The sequence below is a fragment of the Ranitomeya imitator genome, chromosome 2 (assembly GCF_032444005.1).
Source record: "Ranitomeya imitator isolate aRanImi1 chromosome 2, aRanImi1.pri, whole genome shotgun sequence".
NCBI classification, from domain to species: domain Eukaryota; kingdom Metazoa; phylum Chordata; class Amphibia; order Anura; family Dendrobatidae; genus Ranitomeya; species Ranitomeya imitator.
Window position 1 is genome coordinate 98,836,649 of NC_091283.1, and position 19,847 is coordinate 98,856,495.

The 19,847-nt window shown below is 42.6% G+C and overlaps 1 protein-coding gene across 1 annotated transcript in view; it reads left to right on the forward strand.

Moving 5' to 3' along the window:
* LOC138661989 (melatonin receptor type 1C) overlaps window positions 1-17,610 on the forward strand; it is a 301,927-nt gene extending 284,317 nt beyond the window's left edge. Inside the window, exon 2 of the mRNA XM_069747066.1 lies at window positions 16,611-17,610. Coding sequence (XP_069603167.1) covers window positions 16,611-17,476 — 866 coding nt within the window. The 3' untranslated portion in view covers window positions 17,477-17,610. The remainder of the gene's footprint in view (window positions 1-16,610) is intronic.
* Window positions 17,611-19,847: the final 2,237 nt, after the last annotated feature.

A 19,847-nucleotide genomic window follows, 5' to 3' on the forward strand; every position in this document is an offset into this window, starting at 1 on the left:
GACTTTGATAGAATGGTCTGTGGGCATTATGTTGCGATTGCAGAGCCCCTGATGTACCTAAACTGTAGTAACCCCCCAGAAGTGACCCCATTTTGGAAACTAGACCCCCCAAGGAACTTATCTAGATGTGTGGTGAGAACTTTGAATGCCCAAGTGCTTCACAGAAGTTTAGAATGCAGAGTCGTGAAAATAAAAAATATTTTTTTTTTCCACAAAAAAGATATTGTAGCCCCCAAGTTTTTATTTTCACAAGGGTAACAAGAGAAATTTGACCCCAGAAGTTGTTGTCCAATTTATCCCGAGTACGCTGATGCCCCATATGTGGGGGTAACCCACTGTTTGGGCGCACGGCAGAGCTCAGAAGGGAGGGAGCACCATTTGACTTTTTGAGCGCAAAATTGGCTGTCGTGTTTGGAGACCCCCTGATGTACCTAAACAGTGGAAACCCCCCAATTCTAGCTCCAACCCTAACCCCAACACACCCCTAACCCTAATCCCAACCTGATCCATAATCCTAATCACTAACACTAACCATAATCACAACCCTTACCCCAAAGCAACCCTAATGTCAACCCTAACCATAACCCTAATCAAAACCCTAAATCCAACACACCCCTAATCCTAATCTCAACCCTAACCTCAAACCTAACCCTAATCCCAATACACCCCTAATCACAACCCTAACCTTAACCCTAATCCCAAACCTAACCCTAATCCCAAGCGTAACCCTAATGCCAACCCTAACCCTAATACCAACCCTAATCCAAACACTAACCCTAATCCCAGCTCTAACCCTAACTTTAGCCCCAACCCTAGCCCTAACTTTAGCCCCAACCCTAACCCTAGCCCTAAGGCTACTTTCACACTTGCGTCGTTTGGCATTCCGTCGCAATCCGTCGTTTTGGACAAGAAACGGATCCTGCAAATGTGCCCGCAGGATGCGTTTTTTGCCCATAGACTTGTATTGCCGACGGATCGTGACGGATGGCCACACGTCGCGTCCGTCGTGCACTGGATCAGTTGTGTTTTGGCGGACCGTCGGCACAAAAAAAGTTCAATGAAACGTTTTTTTGTACGTCGCATCCGCCATTTCTGACCGCGCATGCGTTGCCGTAACTCCGCCCCCTCCTCCCCAGGACATAGATTGGGCAGCGGATGCGTTGAAAAACTACAGCTGCTGCCCACGTTGTGCACAATTTTCACAACGTGTGTCGGTATGTCGGGCCGACGAATTGCGACGGCCCCGTACCGACGTAAGTGTGAAAGAAGCCTAACCCTAAATTTAGCCCCAACCCTAACTCTAAATTTAGCCCCAACACTAACCCTAAATTTAGCCCCAACCCTAGCCCTAACCCTAGCCCTAACCCTAGCCCTAACCCTAGCCCTAACCCTAACCCTAGCCCTAACCCTAGCCCTAACCCTAGCCCTAACCCTACCTCTAACCCTACCCCTAACCCTACCCCTAACCCTACCCCTAACCCTAACCCTACCCCTAACCCTACCCCTACCCCTAACCCTAACCCTACCCCTACCCCTAACCCTACCCCTAACCCTAGCCCTAACCCTACCCCTAACCCTACCCCTAACCCTACCCCTAACCCTAACCCTAATTTTAGCCCCAACTGCTGTTCTCCTGCCAGCCAGCAGATGGAGACAGATGGGTGCACTGCGCATGCGCCCGCCGTTTTCATCTGCCGGCGGCCAGGAGGAGCAGCAAGAGGATCCAGGGACACAGGTGAGTATTGTAGGGTCCCCGAATCCCCCTATTTCTCTGTCCTCTGATGTGCGATCACATCAGAGGACAGAGAATTACAATTTACTTTTTTTTTTTTTTTTTGCGGTCGCCGGTAAACAGTTAATTACCGGCGATCGCAAAACAGGGGTCGGTAAAACCGACCCCGATCATGCTCTTTGGGGTCTCGGCTACCCTCGGCAGCCGAGACCCCAAAGATTCTTGCGGGGCCGGCCGGCGGGCGCACTGTGCATGCGCCTGCCATTTTGAAGATGGCGGCGCCCACCGGGAGCCACGAGAAGCACCGGGGGAGATAGGTCAGTATTGGGGGGCTACCTGGGACCCCTTTTCTCTGTCCTCCGATGTGCGATCACATCGGAGGACAGAGAAATTAAAAAGAGATCGCGGTTTGTTTTTTTTTGCGATCGCCGGTAAACGGTTAATTACCGGCGATCGCAAATGCGGGGTGGGTTAAAAACCCCCCGAATCATGTTCTCTGGGGTCTCGGCTACCCCCGGCAGCCGAGACCCCGGAGAAAATCCGACTCTGGGGGGCGCTATTCACTTTTTCCACAGCGCCGTTAATTAACGGCGCTGTGGTTTAAGTACCCTTAGCGGCCGCCGTTAAAAGGCGTATCGGCGGTCGCTAAGGGGTTAAACATTTTTATTTAAAGGAGATTTACAAACACATTTTTTCACTTAATAGGCTTCTGTTGGGTGAAAATCACAAACAGAACTTTATGTACCCCTTCCCCTTCTTCAACACTGACTCTTCACTACCACCTCCAGTCTTTGTAGACAGGCTGCAGCGGTGATATCAACAACACTGCAGACAATTACTGGGTTTAGTTGCTTTAGCCATCTGCAGCTTAGCCCCATGATTTGAAACGGTGCTGTTTGCATTAAATCAGCTCTGCAGAGTATATGGACAAAGGCAAATGTTAGGGGATGTCATAGCACACTACATAGAGAGTGAAGAAACTCTATCTACAAGTCCTGTATGCTTTCCATTAAAGGTACTCTCTAGTGGGTCTTACTTGGTGTCTGTCAGGCTGCCTGCTTGGGTAGCATGTGTTGACAGGTTTCATGTACGCTTCCAACTCTGAATAGGACAGTTGCATGATACCTGTCAATCTTTTCCTGCCTGGCAGGTACCTCTTAGAATATCTTCATCATCACTTTTTGCTTTGTGCAAGCTCTATCCTCAGTCCAGGTCAGTATTCTCTGGCCTCGGACAAAAGCTGTGCAAATTTCCTTACCTTTTCGGACCCCAGGATCAGCTTATTATTATATGGTATGGCGGCATGGTGCACAGATGACATTATGCTTGACCGTCAAATCAAACACCACACTGTGGAAATTCCCACAGCTCCTAATTCATCGTACTGACCTGGACCGTAGATCAGGGTTTGTACGAACTGATCCGCTCATCTCTAATTTGCAACAATTACTGATCTCCACTATTGCGTAGCTAAATTATATCTTTAATTTACCTAAAATCTTAAAGTCTGTAGTTTTTAACCCCTTCTTGACATGCACCATACTAGTATTGCTCTGCGGGAACTGAGTTCCCGCAAACAGCAGTACTAGTATGGTGGCACGATCGCGTGGCCTCACGCTGAGTGCCACGGCCATCGCGTGGGGGTGTCAGCTGTTATGAGACAGCTGACACCCTGCAGCAATGCCCACGATCAGCGTTAGTGCCAAAATATGGATAAATTATAGCTCTCAAAATGTGATGCAAAAACTATTTTTTGCAATAAAAAGCGTCTTTTAGTGTGTGACGGCTGCCAATCATAAAAATCTGCCAAAAAATGCTATAAAAGTAAATCAAACCCCCCTTCACCACCCCCTTAGTTAGGGAAAAATAATAAAATTAAAAAAAATGTATTTATTTCCATTTTCCCGTTAGGGTTAGGGTTGGGGCTAAAGTTAGGGTTGGGGTTAGGGTTAGGGTTGGGGCTAAAGTTAGGGTTGGGGTTACGGTTAGGGTTGGGGCTAAAGTTAAAGTTAGGTTTGGGGTTAGTGTTGGGGCTAAAGTTAGGGTTGGGGTTAGGGTTAGGGTTGGGGTTAAGGTTAGGGTTGCGGCTAAAGTTAGGATTTGGATTACATTTACGGTTGGGATTAGGGTTGGGATTAGGGGTGTGTTTGGGTTAGCGTTTCAGTTAGAATTGGGGGATTTCCACTGTTTAGGCCCATTAAGGGCTCTCCAAACGCGACATGGCATCCGATCTCAATTCCAGCCAATTCTGAGTTGAAAAACTAAAACAGTGCTCCTTCTCTTCCGAGCTCTCTCGTGCGCCCAAACGGGTTTACCCCAGCATATGGAGTACCAGCGAACTCACAACAAGTTGTACATTAAAATTTGGGGTCCAATTTCTCCTGTTACCCTTGGAAAAATACAAAACCGGGGGCTAAAAAATAATTTTTGTGGAAAAAAAAGGATTTTTTATTTTCACGGCTCTGCGTTATAAACTGTAGAGAAACACTTAGGCGTTCAAAGTTCTCACAACACATCTAGATAAGTTCCTTGGGGGTCTAGTTTCCAATATGGGGTCACTTGTGGGGGGTTTCTACTGTTTAGGTACATCAGGGGCTCTGCAAATGCAACATGACACCTGCAGATCAATCCATCTAAGTCTGCATTCCAAACGGTGCTCCTTCCCTTCCGAGCTCTGCCGTGCGCCCAAACGGTGGTTCCCCCCCACATATGGGGTATCAGCATACTCAGGACAAATTGGACAACTTTTGGGGTCCAATTTCTCCTGTTACTCTTGGGAAAAAAATTTGCGGGCTAAAAGATCAGTTTGTGGAAAGAAAAAATGAATTTTTAATATTCACGGCTCTACATTCTAAACTTTAGTGAAACAATTGGGGGTTAAAAGTGCTCACCACACATCTAGATAAGTTCCTTAGGGGGTCTTCTTTCCAAAATGGGGTCTCTTGAGCGGGGGTTTCCACTGTTTAGGCACATCAGGGGCTCTCCAAGCGTGACATGGGTTCCGATCTCAATTCCAGCCAATTTTGCATGGAAAAGTCAAACGGCGCTCCTTCCCTTCCGAGCTCTGCCATGCGCTCAACCAGTGGTTTACCCCCATATATGGGGTATCAGCGTACTCAGGACAAATTTACCAACAACTTTTGGGGTCCAATTTGTCCTGTTATCATTGGGAAAATAAAAAATTTGGGGCGAAAAGATAATTTTTGTGAAAGAAAATGATTTTTTTTTACGGCTCTACATTATAAACTTCTGTGAAGTACTTGGGAGTTCAAAGTGCTCACCACACATCTAGATTAGTTCCCTAGGGGGTCTACTTTCCAAAATGGTGTCACTTGAGGCGATTTCCACTGTTTAGGCACATCAGGGGCTCTCCAAATGCGACATGGTGTCCGATCTCAATTCCAGCCAATTTTGCATTGAAAAGTCAAACGGTGCTCCTTCCCTTCCAAGCTCTGCCATGTGCCCAAACAGTGGTTTACCTCCACACATGGGGTATCGGCATACTCAGGACAAATTGCACAACAACTTTTGGGGTCCAATTTGTCCTGTTACCCTTGGGAAAATAAAACATTTGGGGCAAAAATATCATTTTTTGTGAAAAACATGATTTTTTTTTTCACGGCAGCACTTGGAGGTTCAAAGTGCTCACCACACATCTAGATTAGTTCCTTAGGGGGTCTACTTTCCAAAATGGTGTTACATGTGGGGGGTTTCTACTGTTTTGGCACATTAGAGGCTCTCCAAACGCAACATGGTGTCCGATTTCAATTCCAGCAAATTTTACATTGAAAAGTCAAATGGCGCTCCTTCCCTTCCGAGCTCTGCCATGCGCCCAAACAGTGGTTTACCCCCACATATGGGGTATCGGCGTATTGTACGACAAATTGTATGACGACTTTTGTGGTCCAATTTCTCCTGTTACCCTTGGTAAAATGAAACAAATAGGATCTGAAGTAAAAATTTTGTGAAAAAAAGTTAAATGTTCAATTTTTTTTAAGCATTCCAAAAATTCCTGTGAAGCACCTGAAGGGTTAATAAACTTTTTGAATGTGGTTTTAAGTACCTTGAGGGGTGCAGTTTTTAGAATGGTGTCACTTTTGGGCATTTTCTGTCATATAGACCCCTCAAAATCACTTAAAGTGTGAGGTGGTCCCCCCAAAAAAGGGTATTGCAAATTTTGTTGTAAAAATGAGAAATGGCTGGTCAATTTTTAACCCTTATAAATTCCTAACAAAAAAATTATGTTTCTAAAATTGTGCTAATGTAAAGCAGACATGTGGGTAATGTTATTTATTAACTATTTTGTATGATATGACTGTTAGGGATAGCGGAACGCACCGAGTAATAGGTAGATATCTACAAGGTGCGTTCGCAGCCCGGGATTCACCGTGCTAAGTAAAGGTGGATGGACTCTGAGCTCACACGTGGGTTAGGCTTCACCCCGTGTGAACTGGTAGTGAACTCTGTTGCCTCACAGAGTTGCGCTGTACACAAAACTAATGCCCTAACTAGGCTAATTGCCCCCACTGACGCTAGCTGCCTGCCTGAGTGTACAGTCCCAATGCTAACAGCTTCACACCACATAGAACTGAGTGGTATAGTATCCACTGGCATAAGCCAAAACACATTTGATACTAGCGCATGGCCGTGCGGCCATGCGAGCCTTAAATAGCTGCAGCACGTACAGGACCCTTCAAAGAAGGACCAATAGAATTGCTGCAGTACCTGAGCATGTGACCCTAGATCTCCACTGAGAGATCTTGCCCTGGGCATGCTCAGTGTGCAAAGCAGAACTTAGTCCTAGCACCTGCAGGACCTTCCATGAGAAGGACCAATGGAAGTCGCTGCAGTACTTGAGCATGTGACCCTAGATCTCCACTGAGAGATCTTGCCCTGGGCATGCTCAGTGTGTGCAAAGCAGGACTTAGACCCAGAAAAGCCTGCTCGCCGCAGATCAGTGCAGGGTACAACAGCAGAGCCTGGAGAGGCAGTAGTAACCCTTTGCACAGTATCAGTCTCAGTGAGACGCTGGGAGCGATGTCTCCGCTGAGCAGGCTGCACTGCGGCCGATGCAGAATGGGAGACCGCAGCAGACACAGATCGAGATTCCCCCTGTGCAGCAGAGGAAACTCGACTCCTAACAATGACTCTCTAATTTAAGGGCATAAAAACTAAAATTTAAAAAATTGCAAAATTTTCAAAATTTTCTCCAAATTTCCATTTTTTTCACAAATAAACGCAAGTCAAATCAAATTTTTTTTACCACTATAATAACGTACAACATGTCACGAGAAAACACTCTCAGAATCACCAGGATCAGTTGAAGACCTCATAAAGTGACAGTGGTCAGAATTTTAAAAAAATGGCCTGGTTAACACCTCCACTTACTGTGTCACATGTAAATCATTGCTGTATGGCTAAGTTCAACCATTTTTTACAAGGACCTCAAATTCGCACAAACAAAATTCCAACATACTCTGGTCTCTTCCGTACATCAGATGACACTCGCCTATTCAAGTCTATGGGTGTAGAAAAGAAAATCGGATCCCACACAGATCTACCACGTAGCAGAGGCCATTCTTGGTCTTCATTTCATGTAGAAGTCTTAATAAGATCGAAATACAAACTGAATTCCAAAATCCAGATGCAAACATTCTGCTGCTTAATGTATAATCATCTACAGGAACTTTTCTATTCTTTCTTAAGAGATGTTGAAATGGTAATGTACTTTAAAATTTTTTTTGCATAAATCAATCGTACAGGCGATTATAAGAAACTTTGTAATGTACCTTATGAGAGAAATCAGTTTCTTTCTCCACTTATCAGACACGTCTTCTCTCCCTTTTTCCTGAACTCACCATTTGATGTGAAAAAAACAGTTCAACTTTGTCTTAATCAGAGGAAAAGGACTGCAGGTTTCATGTTACACAGCCCATTATCCTCTATGGAGAAGGAAGGGTAGGGAGTGAGCAGCATGAAAGGGAGCAGAGGCAGAAAGAAAAACATTGTGCAGAGCTCTCTAACAAGTGTTTTACCTCACATCAGAGGTTGATCTAGATCAACACAGCTCAGCTCTGCTGTATAATATCCTCATCTCTTTCTCTAAGCAAACAGTAGATTGCAAATCACAGAAAGTACACACACAGTGGGGAAAACTGGTCAGAATGCCGAAAATAAGTCAAATAATGGCCAGAAATTGAGTCATTCCTCATGTACACAAGAATTATTCTTCAAAGTTACTTGCAAGCACAGTTACCCTTTAAACTTCTTCAATTTTCAACTATAGTTGAATTGCCATTACCTGTTATTACCTGCATATGGTAATTACCTGCATTATAAAATACATGCTCACGAGACAAAGACATATTTAAATTTGTATTGTAACAGTTGAACATTTTATTGTAACTCTCTTATAGTTGTCTCCTCCATAATTAATTCTAGACAGTAAAGCTACTTTTGATGTCTGAATCCTGAGGTCTGACTTCAGGTGTGCACTTTGTGCTACAATTTTGGATTCTAATGTCAATCCTGAGGTCTCATTTGAAAATGAAGAATGATAATCACATCATATCTGTCATTTTATATAAAATAACTTGTCCTGGATCCAATCAGGATTATACAAATATTTAACTAAATGCCGATCTATATTTTGAATTCTGTCCATCTCTAGTAAGAAGGTATATATAGAGCATGTCAAAATTTTAGGTCTGCCTTGTCACTAAATAAAGAAGGATAGGTTCAGCTGTATAATTTTTGACAATAATGAGTAGAGATGAGCAGATTTATCTGCGGAGGATCGAGTTTGAGTCGAAATTCATGAAATTAGTTGTATCATGTGAATCTGAAGATTTGAGATTCAATTAGCAATGTGCAAAAAATAAAAACTTGCTCGACGCCATCAGAGAGCAGTCTAATGACTGTTTGCATTGCTGCACGAACCCCCCGCATAATGCCCTGCAGCTGGGACATCTAGGGGATTGTCATAGATTATGCAGTGGTGGTCAGTACCTGGTCCATCACAAATCAGTGGTTACCAGCGGAGAACAATTTGTACAGCAGAGTCATTTTCCATCTCCAGAGTCAATGGGTAAGTCTTTCTCTCCTGTAGAAGGTAAGTTCTTATGGTCAGCGGGGTCCTCTCTCACTCTCACGCCTGTAGAATGTAAGCTGTTATAATAAACAGGGTCCTCTCTCTCTTCTGTAGAATGTAAACTCTTAGGGTCAGAAAAGTCATTTCACTCTTGTAAAGTGTAAGCTCTTATGGTCAGTGAAGTCCTCTCCCTCCTGTAGATTGCAAGCTGGTCAATGGGTTCTTCATCATCTTCTGTAAAATGTAAGCTTTAATGATCAGTGGGGTTCTCTCTAGCATATGTAAAGTGTAAGCTCTTATGGTCATCATGGTTCTTTCTCTCTTCCACCCCACTTGTATTTTCTGAGCAATTAAAAGCTTTATTTGCAACTAATACAATTCTTTGGGTTTTGTAAGTCAGTGAAATCATCTAATTTGAATTTGAAAAGATCCGTTCCTCTACAATAATGGGGTTGTAATTAGAGATGAGTGAATCTTCTGAAATTGTAATTTGAATCCTTTGTTAAATTTCTCCCCAAAATGTGTTTTATGGCAAATAAGAACTATTCCAATTGCCATAAAAAGATGTGTACAACACTCTGAGTTATTATTATTATTATTATTTATTGTTATAGCGCCATTTATTCCATGGCGCTTTACATGTGAGGAGGGGTATACATAATAAAAACAAGTACAATAATCTTAAACAATACAAGTCATAACTGGTACAGGAGGAGTGAGGACCCTGCCCGCGAAGGCTCACAATCTACAAGGGATGGGTGAGGATACAGTAGGCGAGGATAGAGCTGGTCATGCAGCGGTTTGGTCGATCGGTGGTTACTGCAGGTTGTAGGCTTGTCGGAAGACGTGGGTCTTCAGGTTCTTTTTGAAGGTTTCGATGGTAGGCGAGAGTCTGATGTGTTGTGGTAGAGGGTTCCAGAATAGGGGTGATACGCGAGAGAAATCTTGTATACGATTGTGGGAGGAGGAAATAAGAGGGGAGTAGAGAAGGAGATCTTGTGAGGATCGGAGGTTGCGTGTAGGTAAGTACCGGGAGACGAGGTCACAGATGTATGGAGGAGACAGGTTGTGGATGGCTTTGTACATCATGGTTAGGGTTTTGTAGTGGAGTCTCTGGGCAATGGGGAGCCAGTGAAGGGATTGACAGAGGGGAGAGGCCAGGGAATAGCGGGGGGACAGGTGGATTAGTCGGGCAGCAGAGTTTAGAATAGATTGGAGGGGTGCGAGAGTGTTAGAGGGGAGGCCACAGAGCAGGAGGTTGCAGTAGTCAAGGCAAGAGATGATGAGGGCATGGACTAGGGTTTTTGCAGATTCATGGTTGAGGAATGAACGGTTTTGTGAAATATTTTTGAGTTGAAGTCGGCAGGAAGTGGAAAGGGATTGGATATGTCGTTTGAAGGAGAGATCAGCGTCAAGGATTACCCCGACGCAGTGAGCTTGTGGGACTGGGGAGAGTGGGCAGCCATTTACTGTAATGGATAGGTTCGTTGGGGGGTCGCGTGAGATGGGGGAAAGATGATGAATTCTGTTTTGTCCATGTTAAGTTTCAGAAATCTAGTGGAGAAGAAGGATGAAATAGTGGACAGACATTGAGGGATTCTGGTTAGAAGGGAGGTGATATCTGGTCCAGAGATGTAGATCTGTGTGTCATCAGCATAGAGGTTATACTGAAAGCCATGAGATTCTATGAGCTGTCCCAGGCCAAAGGTGTAAATGGAGAAGAGCAGGGGCCCAAGGATTGAACCTTGTGGGACTCCGACAGATAGGGGGCGAGGTGAGGAGGTGGTGTGTGAGTGGGAGACACTGAATGTCCGGTCTGTTAGGTATGATGAGATCCAGGATAGGGCCAAGTCTGTGATGCCAAGGGATGAGGGGGTCTGTAATAATAGGGAATGGTCCACTGTGTCAAAGGCAGCCGACAGGTCGAGTTCTCCTAGGATTGCAACCAACAGATTTCTGTGTAATGGAGGCCATCCCCCTGCCATATCACCTCAAATACTGGATATTCAGGACAATATTATGTAGCTTACACCCACATTTTTTAAATCTATGAATTCATTAGTCTTCTAAATTATGTATTTTTATTTTACTTTTTAGATTGAGAAGACCTGTGCAGAAGCAGTAACTAAACACAGTAATGCGTCATTTCCTCTTGATCTGTATAGTAAAATTCAAAACAGTTTATATACAATTACCTCTCGGATACTGAAGGCTTTTGGTATTTTGCAACTTATTGGTACTATTAGCATGATTTCATAAGATTTCCTGCACGTATGAAGTTATGGTCTCTTCTCCAGCGATATAAATGAAGGAAAAGCAGGTATTGCAGACACACAATGGCGCTGGAGCCTGAGAAGAGCCAAAAAGTCTCTTTATCCTACAGGAGGAGACAAATGCTTAGAGGAACCATTTAATGGACTTTCCATTGTGGCCTAGTAGTTTATAAATTTTGGTACATGAAATATTTCAGCTAAAATTAGCAGATTTTATCTTTTTGATGCTTTTTGAAAAGTGTCAAGAGGTGGTTTGATTAGGTCATAGGTGGCAGGACCACTGTAAATTGGACACAGTTATTATACCATACACCAGAGTTTCCCAAACTCCAGTCTTCACGCCGCCTAAGACTTCATTTTTCAGGGTATCTTTAGTATTGCAGAGGTGATGGAATTATTATCAAGGTATCAGAAACTGTCACAAGTTCTCTCACCTGTGCAATAGTAAGGAAATCCTAAAAACATGATCTATTGAGGGCAATGAGGACAGGGTTTGGGAAAGAATGCTTTACGCAATATATTATTATGAGGTATAGCACAAATCTACAGCTGCATGGATTTCTATTTCTTGAACACAGACAACCTTAGATGCACTAGATATACAGTTAGGGCCAGAAATATTTGGACAGTGACACAAGTTTTGTTATTTTAGCTGTTTACAAAAACATGTTCAGAAATACAATTATATATACAGTGGGGCAAAAAAGTATTTAGTCAGTCAGCAATAGTGCAAGTTCCACCACTTAAAAAGATGAGAGGCGTCTGTAATTTACATCATAGGTAGACCTCAACTATGGGAGACAAACTGAGAAAAAAAAATCCAGAAAATCACATTGTCTGTTTTTTTATCATTTTTTTTGCATTTTATGATGGAAAATAAGTATTTGGTCAGAAACAAACAATCAAGATTTCTGGCTCTCACAGACCTGTAACTTCTTCTTTAAGAGTCTCCTCTTTCCTCCACTCATTACCTGTAGTAATGGCACCTGTTTAAACTTGTTATCAGTATAAAAAGACACCTGTGCACACCCTCAAACAGTCTGACTCCAAACTCCACTATGGTGAAGACCAAAGAGCTGTCAAAGGACACCAGAAACAAAATTGTAGCCCTGCACCAGGCTGGGAAGACTGAATCTGCAATAGCCAACCAGCTTGGAGTGAAGAAATCAACAGTGGGAGCAATAATTAGAAAATGGAAGACATACAAGACCACTGATAATCTCCCTCGATCTGGGGCTCCACGCAAAATCCCACACCGTGGGGTCAGAATGATCACAAGAACGGTGAGCAAAAATCCCAGAACCACGCGGGGGGACCTAGTGAATGAACTGCAGAGAGCTGGGACCAATGTAACAAGGCCTACCATAAGTAACACACTACGCCACCATGGACTCAGATCCTGCAGTGCCAGACGTGTCCCACTGCTTAAGCCAGTACATGTCCGGGCCCGTCTGAAGTTTGCTAGAGAGCATTTGGATGATCCAGAGGAGTTTTGGGAGAATGTCTTATGGTCTGATGAAACCAAACTGGAACTGTTTGGTAGAAACACAACTCGTCATGTTTGGAGGAAAAAGAATACTGAGTTGCATCCATCAAACACCATACCTACTGTAAAGCATGGTGGTGGAAACATCATGCTTTGGGGCTGTTTCTCTGCAAAGGGGCCAGGACGACTGATCCGGGTACATGAAAGAATGAATGGGGCCATGTATCGTGAGATTTTGAGTGCAAACCTCCTTCCATCAGCAAGGGCATTGAAGATGAAACGTGGCTGGGTCTTTCAACATGACAATGATCCAAAGCACACCGCCAGGGCAACGAAGGAGTGGCTTCGTAAGAAGCATTTCAAGGTCCTGGAGTGGCCTAGCCAGTCTCCAGATCTCAACCCTATAGAAAACCTTTGGAGGGAGTTGAAAGTCCGTGTTGCCAAGCGAAAAGCCAAAAACATCACTGCTCTAGAGGAGATCTGCATGGAGGAATGGGCCAACATACCAACAACAGTGTGTGGCAACCTTGTGAAGACTTACAGAAAACGTTTGACCTCTGTCATTGCCAACAAAGGATATGTTACAAAGTATTGAGATGAAATTTTGTTTCTGACCAAATACTTATTTTCCACCATAATATGCAAATAAAATGTTAAAAAAACAGACAATGTGATTTTCTGGATTTTTTTTTCTCAGTTCGTCTCCCATAGTTGAGGTCTACCTATGATGTAAATTACAGACGCCTCTCATCTTTTTAAGTGGTGGAACTTGCACTATTGCTGACTGACTAAATACTTTTTTGCCCCACTGTATAATATGGGCTGAAAGTGCACACTCCCAGCTGCAATATGATAGTTTCCACATCCAAATCGGAGAAAGGGTTTAGGAATCATAGCTCTGTAATGCATAGCGTCCTCTTTTTCAAGGGACCAAAAGTAATTGGACAATGGACTCTAAGGGCTGCAATGAACTCTGAAGGCGTCTCCCTCGTTAACCTGTAATCAATGAAGTAGTTAAAAGGTCAGGGGTGGATTCCAGGTGTGTGGTTTTGCATTTGGAAGCTGTTGCTGTGAGCAGACAACATGCGGTCAAAGGAACTCTCAATTGAGGTGAAGCAGAACATCCTGAGGCTGAAAAAAAAGAAAAAATCCATCAGAGAGATAGCAGACATGCTTGGAGTAGCAAAATCATCAGTTGGGTACATTCGGAGAAAAAAGGAATTGACTGGTGAGCTTGGGAACTCAAAAAGGCCTGGGCGTCCACGGATGACAACAGTGGTGGATGATCGCCGCATACTTAATTTGGTGAAGAAGAACCCGTTCACAACATCAACTGAAGTCCAGAACACTCTCAGTGAAGTAGGTGTATCTGTCTCTAAGTCAACAGTAAAGAGAAGACTCCATGACAGTAAATACAAAGGGTTCACATCTAGATGCAAACCATTCATCAATACCAAAAATAGACAGGCCAGAGTTAAATTTGCAGAAAAACACCTCAAGAAGCCAGCTCAGTTCTGGAAAAGTATTCTATGGACAGATGAGACAAAGATCAACCTGTACCAGAATGATGGGAAGAAAAAAGTTTGGAGAAGAAAGGGAACGGCACATGATCCAAGGCACACCACATCCTCTGTAAAACATGGTGGAGGCAACGTGATGGCATGGGCATGCATGGCTTTCAATGGCACTGGGTCACTTGTGTTTATTGATGACATAAGAGCAGACAAGAGTAGCCGGATGAATTCTGAAGTGTACCGGGATATACTTTCAGCCCAGATTCAGCCAAATGCTGCAAAGTTGATTGGACGGCGCTTCATAGTACAGATGGACAATGACCCCAAGCATACAGCCAAAGCTACCCAGGAGTTCATGAGTGCCAAAAAGTGGAACATTCTGCAATGGCCAAGTCAATCTCCAGATCTAAACCCAATTGAGCATGCATTTCACTTGCTCAAATCCAGACTTAAGACGGAAAGACCCACAAACAAGCAAGACCTGAAGGCTGCGGCTGTAAAGGCCTGGCAAAGCATTAAGAAGGAGGAAACCCAGCGTTTGGTGATGTCCATGGGTTCCAGACTTAAGGCAGTGATTGCCTCCAAAGGATTTGCAACAAAATATTGAAAATAAAAATATTTTGTTTGGGTTATGTTTATTTGTCCAATTACTTTTGACCTCCTAAAATGTGGAGTGTTTGTAAAGAAATGTAGACAATTCCTACATTTTCTATCAGATATTTTTGTTCAACCTTTCAAATTAAACGTTACAATCTGCACTTGAATTCTGTTGTAGAGGTTTCATTTCAAATCCAATGTGGTGGCATGCAGAGCCCAACTCGCGAAAATTGTGTCACTGTCCAAATATTTCTGGCCCTAACTGTATTATGAGGCAGGCACTTCTTAATAAATTAGTTCATTTTATTCCAACATATCTCAGTTTTTGACTGCTGTTATTGTCCTTGTTTCAGCTTGCAAGTTCACATTGTAAAGTAATAGATCACTATAATGAAAAACCCTTCATTCTTATGGTCTAAGGAAGAAATACATTTAATTAGTAATAAATGTGGAATGCTAGCACTGTTTAGAAATGAGACATATGGTAGATATATTTTTTATTAAGTTGTGTGCCCTGCGGATGTTTAAAGCACATAATGCACTGAGGAGAGACTGGTTCCCCAATTTGATAATGTGCAGTTAATAACTCGACCTCCACTTTTCAGATTGCTAAAGATTCTAAAGTTAGATGTTAAAGAGAACATGTCATGTCCCTAAAAGCTATTAACACGCAGATATAGGGTTCATGTGTAGGTTAATAACGTTCCAACACTGTCTGCCCCCCTTACTAAACCAGCAGCTCCTGGGAGAAAACGTACTATATTCCTCCCTGGTGTTGCCGACTTTCAGTCACTGATGTGTGCCGAAGCATCTTCAGTCACCGCATTGTGAGTGGCGACTGTAGGCATACCCTGACGCTTTGATTGACAGTCCTGGCAGCTGGACATCTGTGTACAGCAATGCTGTGAGTGGTGACTGAAAATCATCTTTATTTAAAAGCCACAATTAAAATACCAGTAGTATAATGCCATACACCCATATACAAGGCCACTCGCTATACTGTAAATTATCACGAGAAAATCGAGTCTACATAACCAATAAAATTAGATCACAGTTTATTTATACAAAAATCAACGCCAATACATAACAGATTAACCATACATATACAATGGTACAATATATGGGTTTAAAGAATCAATAGATGATTAGATCCACAGGTGTGAAAAACTGAGGCCGAAGAAAGGTCAGGAAATATATATGTGAGGGGTGCAGCTACTAGATATATAATATGTCACCATGGACTGCAGCACATCATATCCATATACCTAAATGTACTAAAGCTGACAGCCATGACACATGATACAATAATCACCACTGCTACCCACAGAGTCAATATACAAACATATTTAAGTAAAGAAATAGTTACCCATAGTAGTGGTTTGTCCTGCCTTGCCCTCGGCCACGTACCCCGACGCGCGTTTCGCATTCAAAATACCGCTTCCTCGGGGGGCTTCACACCTGTGGATCTATTCATCTATTGATTCTTTAAAGCCATATATTGTACCATTGTATATGTATGGTTAATCTGTTATGTATTGGTGTTGATTTTTAAATAATTATAATAATTATATAAATAAACTTTGATCTAATTTTATTGGCCAGGTAGACTCGATGTTCTCCGTGATTATTTATTCAAAAGCCAATGGCTACCAGGAGGAATAAAATTAATTTTCTCATAGTTGCTAAGTTGGCTGAGCAGCTATTCACCTGTAAATTTTGACCCTATTTCTGCAAGTTAATAGTGTTTTGGGACATAATAGATGATGAAGATCAACACCCTATAACAGGTTCGTTCACCTATAATGCATTTGGGAATTGTTGTATGCCCATTACTTAATTCTCATATATTACAAAATAAATTAAAATTTGTCTAATTTTCCCTATATTTACCTATAATTATTTATTTTTTTCTTTTCAGGTAACATCTTTGTCGTCAGTTTATCTGTTGCAGATCTGGTCGTGGCAGTATACCCATATCCAGTTATTCTCATAGCAATTTTTCATAACGGATGGACGCTGGGAAATATCCATTGTCAAATCAGTGGCTTTCTGATGGGACTGAGCGTCATAGGTTCTGTTTTTAACATTACAGCCATAGCTATTAACAGATATTGCTACATCTGCCATAGCCTGCGGTACGACAAGCTTTACAACCAGAAAAGCACATTTTTTTACCTGTGTCTTACGTGGATATTGACAGTTATTGCAATTGTACCAAACTTTTTCGTTGGATCGCTACAGTATGACCCACGGATTTTCTCTTGCACTTTTGCCCAGACTGTCAGCTCTTCATATACAATTACAGTAGTTGCGGTGCATTTTATTGTTCCTTTGGCTATAGTAACATTTTGCTACTTCCGGATATGGGTCTTGGTTATTCAAGTCAAGCACAGAGTAAGACAAGATTCCAAGCAGAAGTTGACACCAACAGATCTCCGAAACTTTTTGACTATGTTTGTTGTGTTTGTACTTTTTGCTGTGTGCTGGGGACCCCTAAACTTCATTGGCCTTGCTGTAGCCATTAATCCTTTTCAAGTGGCTCCAAAGATACCAAAATGGCTGTTTGTGTTGAGCTATTTTATGGCTTACTTTAACAGTTGTCTCAATGCTGTCATTTATGGTCTTCTTAATCAGAATTTCCGCAAAGAATACAAAAGAATACTGATGGCCTTGTGGACTCCAAGACTGCTGTTTGTTGATACATCCAAAGGTGGGACAGAGGGAGCTAAAAGCAAGCCTTCGCCAGTCGTTACAAATAACAATCAGGCTGACATATGCGTTTAAATAAGATGGACAGCCAATTTATAGGCATTTCATTTACTCAAGATTACTTTTAACATTTTTTACCATGTGCCTGTTATCATGCACTTTGTCCTTATTCTAAATGAACAAAATATACAATATCTGATATACATGAATCTGTCTTGGTCTCATTTAATCAAAAATTACATTTGCTACATTGTCCATTCTAAGATTCTAAATAATATTATCTGTGGTATCCTTGCATTATAAGGTAGAGTATATCCCTTCTGAAACAACTAACATATTTAATAGGCTTGCTCAATGCAAACAGTACAGCATGGTCAGTTCTGTTCAGTCATTTCTTTACTATTACTGTACCATCTTTTATGTTTTCAGACTCCACAACATGTAATAACAGCCATTACAGTTCCTACACAGGATCCTAGACTACTAAATTGAAAATGTAGCTAGAAGACAGGCAGGCATACAGTGTGGATGCATCCGAAAGTGGTTTTCTTTTTAAAGAAGATAACCGCAGACCATTGTAATTCAGACAGTTCACTTTTTCTTTTCTCTCCACAACATAGATGAAAAGTTTATTGCTTGGTGTCATTTCAGGAGGCAACACTTAGATGAGATACAAGATCTTGTGTTATGCACCATAAAGCTCTACTATCCAGGCCACATCTCAGGTCTCTGCTACAGCTTTCTACTGTCCATAGAACTGGCTTGATGACTGCTATAGCTCCCCGTAAATTTGAGTATTGGTCATCCTCATGCAAATCTAAGCCCACTCAAGAGGACAGTTCTATCAGCCTCTACAGTTTTAGCAATACTCACAGAGTGCAAACCACCCTCATCCACATCTTCATGGCCGCTGCTTTACAAGAGTATAAAGGCCGAGAAAAAGATGTCATGCTATACATAAAGGGGAACCACCAAACAATAATGAAGATATATAAAGATAAACTTGAATATTTTATTGTATCGACCAACACACAAAACAAACCACTACAATTAAAAACACTTAAAACAGAGAATAGGTCATCAAGGATTCCTATAAGGAACCCCCCCTGGACATGTATAACAATATGCACTTACAGATGACAAGGTCAGTGGCAGACACAGCTGCTCTACATGCACATATATACAGATGGTAAAATGATTCAAAGCGTATGCATGAAAAATGGGAATAATAGCAGAAATTATATGTATATTTACTCCTGGTCCAGCTCGCAGCACACAATAGTGGGTATAAGTCAAACAGTGTCAGGTATTATGATGTACATAAATATTCAATATGAAAATAGATGTAATATGTGAACCAAATGTTCTATTCTAAACAGGTACATATTCGGGTACAAATTCAAGACTGGCCGGTATGAAATGGCCTGACAATAAGTTACCAATATATAGATGTAAGAATATACCAATAATAATGGTGACAACACATGTATCCCTTGCGAGCAGATAAGAACAAATAGGCAAAGGTAAAGAGCAAGTGCACAGTGTCTATAGTGAGAGGAGCACTATACATACAAATATCCCCACATGTAAATCTAGAGGTCAGAGATTATCTGAACCTCCTGAGGTGTACATAACCCCACCAAGCACAGACACACACTGCCAATACTGTCCCAATACCTAATAAGACCGGAGCTACCTGTATAGAGCCCACAAAAAGGGGGGCGCTATACTATCATCCCAGTGCAGAAAATACCGGTAGAGCATGACCAAATACCAAATGAAAACAGAGGTCCAGGGGGCTGAAGCCCCACGCGTATCGCCACTAGGAGTGGCTTCGTCAGGAGCAGGTGTGATGTGTGCGGCCGGCAGCTCCATATATATACACAAACACTTACCCTAATGAAACTATCCCTATCAGCTGCGGGGCAACGGCATGGTGCTCGGCGTGGAGACATAGTGTTCGCAGCACCGGAAGCGGTGCCGCATATCGATATTTCCGGGAGTATAAAGATGGCCGCCAGCGCACAAATGCGCATGTCCGGAGTACAAAGATGGCCGCTAGCGCGCAAATGCGCATGCCCGGACCAGTAGTGTCCCAATGCTTCGGGGAGTGTAGAAATAACCACTAATGCGCGAATGCGCATGTCCGGAAACATAAGATAGACACTGGGAGATGTAGTAGTCCGAACAGGACCACAAAACCGCGCTAATGCATACATGCCCATAGGAGGCTCTAGGAGCATCAGAATGGCCATGAACGTACATAATGCGCATGCCCAGGCACCACATAACAAACCAATTGGTGCAGAGCATGACAAAAGCACCACAGCAGCAACCAGAGGCGGAGAGAGGCACACAAATAAGTGGGAAGTGTCTCCCCAACCAGAGTATATATTTACCACCAATCATTATGGAAAAGTAGTAAATGTAAAAATAACAACAATAA